This window comes from Psammomys obesus, unplaced genomic scaffold (assembly GCF_907164565.1).
Source record: "Psammomys obesus unplaced genomic scaffold, mPsaObe1.curated_primary_1811, whole genome shotgun sequence".
Classification (NCBI taxonomy): Eukaryota; Metazoa; Chordata; class Mammalia; order Rodentia; family Muridae; genus Psammomys; species Psammomys obesus.
The window spans coordinates 9,852,091-9,861,493 of record NW_026592118.1 but is presented as its reverse complement, the minus strand read 5'-3'; the positions used below and the strand labels follow the sequence as shown (position 1 = coordinate 9,861,493).

The 9,403-nt window shown below is 39.9% G+C and overlaps 1 protein-coding gene across 4 annotated transcripts in view; it reads left to right on the top strand.

The window, feature by feature from the left end:
- Rbm33 (RNA binding motif protein 33) overlaps nucleotides 1-9,403 on the top strand; it is a 104,581-nt gene that overhangs the window by 30,659 nt on the left and 64,519 nt on the right. For all 4 annotated transcript variants that reach the window (XM_055612569.1, XM_055612568.1, XM_055612567.1 and 1 more), the window contains one exon: nucleotides 5,032-5,203. In XM_055612569.1, the coding sequence (XP_055468544.1) occupies nucleotides 5,032-5,203 (172 nt within the window). The remainder of the gene's footprint in view (nucleotides 1-5,031; nucleotides 5,204-9,403) is intronic.

The window sequence follows — 9,403 nt, the reverse complement described above, 5'->3', positions numbered from 1 at the left end:
GATCTTTCTTTCTTTCTTTCTTTCTTTCTTTCTTTCTTTCTTTCTTTCTTTCTTTCTTTCTCCTGCAATAATTTTCATAGTGTTCTTTTCTGCTGTCAGAGAAAAGACCCACAAAAGCTAGTCTTTTCTGGCTTATGCCATTTATTTGCAGTGGGTGTCAATATCAGGGCTTTAAAAGACTATTCTTTTCTCTGTGAGAGTGCTGGGTGTAAAACAGGAACCTTTTTCTTAAGCCGAAGTTGACTTTTCTTTTTGTACTTTTTTAGCTCAACTCTTTGAAATAAATTAAAACATAGAGAAAAAATAATAAGACTAGTGTAAGAGACTTTTTTCCCCTCTTGTGCAATTGTAGAAGGTGCCTAATCCAGGGAACCATGGCGAAGTTGAGGGAGACCCAGAACATGCAGTATGGTTGCCTGAAACATTCAGTATCATTCTGCCTAGCATACTGCTCACCCAGCTTGGTCAGTTCTGCAAGGGCACTTGAGAAAGAAATCAGGAAGAACTGAAAGCAGGGAGCAGAGCAGTTTCAAGGCTACCAAGGAGGTTTTGGGGTGGTCAAAAGTTGGAAGGGAAACAGAATTCTGTGTATATGTCATCTGTCTTCACAGGATAAGCAAATGAGCTATAAGCATATGAAAATATATTCATAAGGTAAGAATTAAAACCTATGTTATTATTGACAACTTAGACCACTGGAAGATGTAGTCTTACTTTGTTGGGGGACCTATACTAGAAATGTCACAGCACCATTTCTCTGGGTTCTGTGTATTTTGGGAGCATGTCAACGCTTGCTCTTTGTTGTAGAATCTCTGTCCAGGTATGCTTGTGTACCGACGACCTTCAAAGAAAGGATCTTCTTCCAGGGCAGGTCTGTTGAGGTCAGAATAGAGTCCCACATGCAAGGATTCCTCCTTAAGCACTACTCCCTCTGGGCATGATCACAGAGTCCTGGGTAAGCAAGGCCTCCGGGAAGTGCTTCTGCTAGGGAGGTGACTTCTGACCCAGCCTAGTTGCACCAAGCCCTAGTTTTTGTGAGATGTGAGAAGTGTGGTTAGCCGCTTTGCCAGCTTTTAGTATAATCAACACTCTACTGTCCATGACAGGCTCAGCTGCCCAGACGCATGTTGTCTTTTGACTCAACACTACTCCTTTAATGAGTGTTTAAAAAGATGATATAATCTAAGATGAGGTCAAGCCTTAGAACATGTTTGTGTTGGCAGTGTCAGAATTCTATTGTCACCATACAGGCTCCACAGGAGAGGCACCCAAGCCTTTTATGCTCAGCACTCACAGAGAAAAGAAAGGAATAGTCTTTTAAAACCCTGATATTAACACCCACTGCAAAATAAATGGCATAAGCTAGGAAACACTAGCTTTTTTTTTTTTTTTTCCTTTCTCTTTTCTTTCTTGTCCTAGCCTTGCAGGAGCTAACACTACCGTTTCTTTCACCCTACTTGATCACTTTCCCCTTGGTTTATTTTTGTGGTGTTAGGGATTGAACCTAGAATCTCAGGTATGTTAAACAAGGGCTGTGCCACAGAGCTACACCCATAATCTCATGTTTAGCTGCTTTTTGCCCAACATAGTTTTGAATTAATCCAAGTACTTACATGTAGACTAGTTAAATTTTGTTTATTTATATACCTTGTTAGGTATTTGGTTTGGGATGAATGTTCACCCTCTTTGTTTTGTTGATAGGTATTGGTAGACTTACTGAGCTAGATTAGCATGGTGTAGACTTAAGGTAATTAACAAATGGTTTTCCAAAATGGTTGTGTCATTTTATACCCTTTGTCTAGTTGAGAATCCTTATCGTTCCTCTTCATTTGGTGTCAGTTTCTTTCTTCAGCCTTTCAATGGCTTCATCATTGTGGGTTTTGTTTACATTACTCTGATGGCTAATGATACTAAGCACTGTTAATATATTCTTTTGGACTTTATATAACCTATGGGTTTGGTTTTAGTCGCTTTCTCTTTAAAGTGGCTTGTCTTTTGTTTATATAAGCTACAGAGTATATAAGGTCTTCATTGAGATTGTTGTTTGTATATTTGTATTCAATATAGACAAGTGTATTTTGTTCTTGTATAGTTTATGTACATATTCTTAGTTTCTGTAATCTAGGGAGAGGTTGCTAGATAAGTGTCCTGTGTATTTTAAATATCAAGTCCATTGGCAGATACATGGTTTGTGAAATTTTTTTCCTGAGGCTCTGAATTACATGTTTTTAAATTTAAGTTTTTTACATGAGATAACTCATTCAGGGTGGTATGACTGTAAACAATTTTATTGTTAAAAAATTTTAAAGTATTTAGGAGTTTTTCTTACATACATGCTGGTATGCCACATGTAGGCACATGTAGTGCCTTTGAGGGCCAGAAGAGAGGGCAGCAGACCCCTTGGGTTCTCTGTTAAACTGTCCAGCTTTTTTAAGACTTATTACATACACAGTGTTCTGCCTGCACGCCAGAAGAGGGCACCAGGTTTCACCTGTAGATGGTTGTGAGCCACCATGTGGTTGCTGGGAATTGAACTCAGGACCTCTGGAAGAGTAGTCAGTGCTTTTAACCTCTGAGCCACTTCTCCAGCCCATCTCAAATTTAATTTTTATAAGTAAAAAATAATCTGGATGATGACCAGATGATTTTGTGACCTAAGAAAATTTTGACTACCCCATTATTAATTCCCTCTTTTCTTTTGGAAACTTGGTATCATTATTATTAGTTGTATTTGAGATATGAGAGCAATCCATTGTCTTTAAATAAAAATGCTTTTCCAGCTGTTTCATTGGTTTGCTGTGTAGGCTTTCCTTCCCATCAATTCAAAGTAGTTTTTAATGTTGTTAGCTGACTTTATTTACTCTCGTTTTCTTCAATCCGTTAATTTGCTTTTATGAAGTCTGTATGTCAGCACCACAACAGTTGCAATAATGGAACAAGAAACCAGGTAATGTAAACCCACCAACTTTATTCTTTTCTAAGGTTCTTTTCTGTAATGGATTTGTCCATATCTACTTGAAATCTGGCTAGTGTTTTGATGGAGATGACCATGTATCTAGATTGAAATGGACAAGTTTCTTATTTTAATTTTTAAAGATTTTATTTTTATATTTTCTGTGGATCTGTCTATCTGTCTGTCTGTCTGTTTGGTTGTATACACAAGTGCAGGTTCCCATGCATACCAGAAAAGGGTGTTGGATCTGCCAGTGCTGGAGTTACTGGTGTTGTAAATCAGGGTGCTCAAAACTCAGTTTGGATCCTTTGCTAGAGCAGTTTGTAGTCTTAACAACCATTGAGCCATCTCTCCAGCTCTCCCTCTCCCCCAGCTTAACATTTAATGAAAGCATCTTCCTCCTTCTTCTGTAATCAGAATCCTTTTTACTTCCTTTGCCTTACTGACTTTCAGTGTAGGTACAACAGAAACTAGCTCCAAAGCCAACTTTCTTGCCTTATTTTTCGTGCTAGGAAGAAGGCACTTTATTGCTTGTCAGTAAGTTTTGCTCTCTGATTGAAGATTTTTTTTTTTTGGTTTTAGTTTGCTGACAGTGATTTTCTAATGAACACCAAATTTTAGTGATCCCCTTTTTTGTATCTATCAAAGTAATTATATAATTATTATAACTGCTGCAATAAAGTTTTTGCTTTGGTGAACATGATTTTTTCCCTCTGGCCATATTATTAGCAAGCATAGTCTGTAGATACAAGTTGGCCTCCTGGGAGCTTGTGAGGAGTGTGGACTCTAAGGTTCCACTCTAGACTTTCCAGGTCAGAATCTGTTTCTGAACAGGATTTCCAGTCACTAGGGTATTTATGAAGGTACAGAGAGACATTGTGGCAATGGTGCATTGAGGACTTATTGTAGATGCCACTTACTCTGATTTCAGATATGTACACAATAATATAGAAAAGATAGTGCTACATTTGCAAGAATGTGAAAATTCTGGCGCTACAAAATTATCCAGCATACAGAACTGAAAAGCCATAGTCATTAGATTGAAAGTGAAATGTCAGTCTCCATGTTCATTTCAGCATTTGATTTCTTGGAGCTGTGTTCGTGTTTGTACAACTTGTTATAGAGTCTGATTATATAGCTCTTTGCATTGAGAATGTTTGGTAAAGAAAGTGTACAGTGATTGCCCATATATTTTCTAACAGTGTGTCTTTGTTCCTTTTAAGAGTAGTGATAATGAAGAGGCAAACTGCGTTTTTACTCATTACACTGGTAGAAAGTGTTTAAATGAGCCTTATATTCAGTATAAGTATATTCAGCCTTTCTTTATCTGCCAGTGGCTACTGAGATTGACCTAAGAGGGAGATGGTAGGGCCAGAGAAGCTCAGAAAGAAGAGCTGTACAAAAACTGCTTTAGTTTGGGTTAGCACTGGAGGGAGTTTGGTAAGGGGCTCTGCTAAAACAAGTGGCAGAAAGAATGTTTTGTCTTTTACTGGACTCAGCACTAAGTAGATGTGAGTTAAAACTAGACAGCAACAGTGAAGCAAGTAGGAAAGGGAGAGGGTTAGTGATGAAGAAGGATTGTGAAGACTTGAGCAGTAGCAAGCAGCCACAAAATCCAAGCCGAGAGGGACAGCTCTCCTGACAGAAATTCAAAATATGTGGTTAGGGACTGAACTGTAAAGCTTACAAGGTTGAAGTAGCCATTGCAGCCACCAGGTGAGTTCTGCACTGTTAACTCCAGTGTTATTTCAGTAGTATGGATTTACTATAAGATGTAAAATATTAGTCATATACAACTTAATTTGTGTGTCACTTTGCTGTGGTCTGAATTAAATATAAGGCAGCAAGGATGTTTAACTGATGTCTGTGCTCCAACAAATGTGAGTAGCAGCAGGTAGTCAACTACAGACAGGAGTTTGAAGGTTTTCCAAAAGAAAGTTTCTTTTTATTTACCCCTCCCCCCAATCACGGAGTTGGCTTCATGTTTCACATAGCCTTTTACCAAGATCTTTCAAGTATACTTATATTTCAAGTGACGATGAACTTACTTCTCCCTGTTTGCTTCTGTCTGCCTGTAGGGAGGAATGGAAACCCTGGAACTCCAGAAAGACATAAAAGAAGAATCAGATGAAGAAGATGATGATGATGAAGAATCTGGACGACTGCGTTTTAAAACTGAAAGGAAAGAAGGAACAATTATTAGGCTTTCAGATGTAACTAGAGAGAGAAGGAACATTCCCGAAACATTGGGTAATTTTTGGTTTTGGCCTGTGGGTAATTTTTTTCCTGTTTCCCTGATCTCCATAGTGACTGTTGGAGGGTATGTGGTATATGGGAGGCTGGTGCCAAACAGCCACTGCTGGGTTATAAGTGTTGGAGTGAAATATTTAAAAATATTTGTTCATTTTTAGTAGTTTTCTTTGGGAGTATATGGCCTAAAGCTACTCCTTCGTGTCCTGTCATTTTGGCTGTACTAAGGTGGTGGCATGGGCATGTTTGGCATAGATATTGGCTCTTCTCTACTAGACTGTGCCCCTCAGGTAGCCAGTGCTAAATCTGGGCCAAATTGGTTTTATTTTGCACTTGTAATGTCCTTGTAGTCATCCTTTTGGGTTTTCTCTGTTCTGAGTGTTCAGTGGCTAGCTAATAGAGATCATTAACTGAGTGTCAAGAATCTGCCACTGAAGACCTTCTTCAAACTATTGCTGGCTGACAGCATCTACCCCCACCCCTCTGCACTGCATACTTCGAGGTTTGTTCTTTCTTTTTTTCTTCCTTCCTTCCTTCCTTCCTTCCTTCCTTCCTTCCTTCCTTCCTTCCTTCCTTTCTTTCTTTCTTTCTTTCTTTCTTTCTTTCTTTCTTTCTTTCTTTCTTTCTCTTTCTCTTCTTTTTCTTTCTTTGTTCTTTCTCTTTCTCGCTTTCTCTTTTTCTTTCTTTTTCCTTTCTTTCTTCCTTCTCTCTTTTTCTTTTCTTTTTTCTTTCTCTTTCTCTCTTCCTTCCTTCTTCTCTCTTCTTCTCTTCTCTCCTCTCTTCTCCCATCCCCTCTCCTCTTCTCCCCTCTCCCCCTCCCCCTCTCCCCTCCCCTTTCCTCCCCTTCCCTTTCCTCCTCTCCCCTCCCCTCCCCTCCCCTTCTCTTTTTCTTTGGATACTTTGTCTGCATGTACATCTGCACACCAGAAAACAGCATCAGACAGCTGTGAGCTGCCATATGGGTACTGGGAATGGAATTCAGGACCTTCAGAAGAGTAGTGAGTGCTCTTAGCCACTGAGCCATCTCTCTAGTTCCCCTCTGTAAACTTTGTATCCTTTTCCACTGATCATTAGGTTCATATAGAATTGTCACAATAACCCCAGGGGCTGGGACTGTTACTGATTGATAGAAGCATCTGTCTAGAATGACCTGAGCTTTTGAAAACAGTGTTGGGGCTACTCCTAGCTGTTTTGAGTTTTTAGTCCCAGGCAGTACCCAGGAAGATTGTATTGCCAGGTTCTGCTTGGACTTTAGAAGAACAGGACCACTAGGGTATGGCTTTCTAAGGAGAAAGACAAAGCTCATAGGACATCTGGTCTACCTGCCTTTCTATTTTGGTCTAGATAACAATCAAGGTCAAGGCCTCTTCATTATCTTGATGGTCTAGTCCATAGGTCAGTTTCTCTCTCTCTCTCTCTGTGTGTGTGTGTGTGTGTGTGTCTGTCTGTCTGTCTCTCTCTCTCTCTCTCTGACTCTCAGTGTGCAGAAGTTGGCAGCCATACCTCAGCTCCTTTTATTACTTTTAAACACTTTTGTTTGGGGTTTGTATTACTTATTTTTTTTTGTTGCTGTGACAAAATGCCTTGGCCAAAACAACTTATAAAAAAAGTGTTGTGCTTATAGTTTCAGAGGGTTTGAGTTTATAATCACAAAGCAAAAGCAAAGGTATGGTGGCAGGAACAGCTGAGAACTCAAGTCTTAATCCACAAGTAGGTGGCAGAGAGAACAACACAGACATACTGGGAATGGTGTGAATCATCAGAAACCTCGAATCCTGCCCCTTTCCCAACAAGTCCACACCTCCTAATTCTTCCCAAACAGTTCCACCAAATGGGACCAAACATTGCAAATAGTTGAGCCTATGTACCTTGTCATTCAAGACTTGGGGCCTGGAACCCCGGCTAGGAACAGTGAGGGAATGAGGAAAAGACAGACATACAGAGAAGCTGGGTTCAGGTGAGGTTCTTGAACATTACCTTGAGTTGCTTCCATCTACTTGGAACCTCAGTTTTTTTCATTATGTACAGAACGAGGGAAGGGGCTAGCTAGTCTTGGTAGTTAGGCTATAAACATCACAGAATCTTGCCCACTCTGGTCAGTTTTTTAAACTTAGATTCTGAAGAAAGAATTGCCATCCCTCTTGAGCCTGGTCTGGGTGGGTGTAATGATTTTTGTCAGTTTCCCATGGCCTTAGAGTCCTCAAAATGGTCCTGTACATTTCAGAGTACACATTCTCTCAGGACTTAACTTGGGGCTTCCCCCCACCCGGGGTCCCTAACCTGTAAGGGCCATTTTCATTTAAACCACAACATGGTTGTTTTTCCTACCAAATAGGAACAAAGCAGCATGTATCTTTCAGGGGCACATACAGATTTACAGGTGAACACTTACGTTGTCCTCATTCACTAACACAAATATTAAACTCTTTGTCACTGTTGGTAGTATTCATTTTATCTCCCTTGGAGGATGTGAGCATGGTTCTTCTGAAATGTTCCACTTGCCTGTTCTCATACTTTAGTTTGGTCCATCCCTTTTAGGACCTTTGCCTGCTTTCCTTCTTCTCATAGTTATTTATACTTTGCTTTATTCAGAAAGCAGTTAAGTCTTCTTTTCAAGCTGTAACCATTCTTCTCCAGAGACAAAAGACTAGGTGGCTTGTTTTGTTGTAGAGTCATTCCTGGAACTGTGGGGAGGAGAGGGGTTGGAACCCATAGAAGCATTGCGATAAGGATATTTTGATTATGTATTTTTTCCTCTAAAAAGGACTAAAGTGCATTTTTGTAGCATGTAATAATTTGGCTACGTAATTGGACAAAATTGGAAGTCCACCCCCCCCCCCCCCCATTTAGAATTCTAATTTAAGGAAGCTTAATGTTTACTAGTAACTTCAAAGTTGGAGTCATTCTTAATATGTAAAGAATATTTTCACTCCTCAGAAGACCGTTTCCTAGAGAAACAGCTTCCTGATAAGGGCTTAAACCTTCCCAGACAAAGAGGACAGGTCCAGCTTGGTGAGGAAGAGGGTGCCCCAGCCTTTGAGAGGTGGAAGTTTACATGAGTCTTACCTGTCAGCTTGTTTTGTGTCTCCAGCCCCAAGATGGAGTGTATTGGATTGTAAAGCAGTTTGCTGCTTTTATACAGAGATGAAAGTGTGTTTTTACTAGAGTCCCTGTGTTCTCTATTGATCTGTACTTTTTGGACAGTGATTTTTTTTCTTTTTGTCATTTTGCTTACAAATAAAAACTAAAAAAATTAACAAAAAAAAGATTTATTTTATTTTGTGCGTTTTGAGTGTTTGCTTGAATGTATGCCTATCATATGTGTGCCTTGGTGCCTGTGTAGTGCAGAAACAGGGTCCAGATCTCCTGGAACTGGAATTAGGGGTGGTTGTGAGTGGCCATGTGGATGTTGGGAATTGAACTGGGTGCTCTGGGAGAGCAACCAGTACTCCTAACTTCTGAGCAATCTCTACAGCCCACAGATAACAACTTATATACTTATAGCTTATATTAATCTTGCAAATCCTTTGTTCTTTAAAGAAGAATCAAATGCTGCTGAGGTACCTCCCATTTCTGACTCTGAAAGCTTGTGTGTGAAGTAATCTTTTTGAGATCTCTAAGGGAGTGTGATCACTTTCAGACCCACAGTATTGTCTCAGGCGTGAAAAGCACTAACTCTCATTCGTGACTCCACTGTTAAAGAGCTAAATCTCAGTTTTTGGTTGGGATATTTACTTCAGGCTGGGGTTTTCATAAATGAAAGTTATTCTTACTTAGTTGGTTAGCCTTTTTGTCAGTCAGGATTCTACAGTTAAACCTCACAGAAAAAGAATTAAGTGATGGTTTTTCTCCATTTTCCCAAGGTTGACGCACTACTGTGAATTTAGAACATAAATCATTCTATGCAGAGGATGCCACAGGTGTAGGTGGTAATGCTCTGGTAGATCCCAGTTGAGTAAGACTGCTAGACTGTGTATGTAAAGAATTGGTTTATTGTATGTGAAAATGCCAGGGTGTGCTCTACATGGACACTTGGAACGGTTTTTCTCTAGGCTGTGCCTGGGAGTAAAGAGCAGTGGCTTCTTTTGCTCTAGGAAGTAGATTTGGCCCTGGGGTGGTCTTTGAAAGCAGTATGGACCTTCAGGGAAAGTGTCTTCCTTCCTTCCTTCCTTCCTTCCTTCCTTCCTTCCTTCCTTCCTT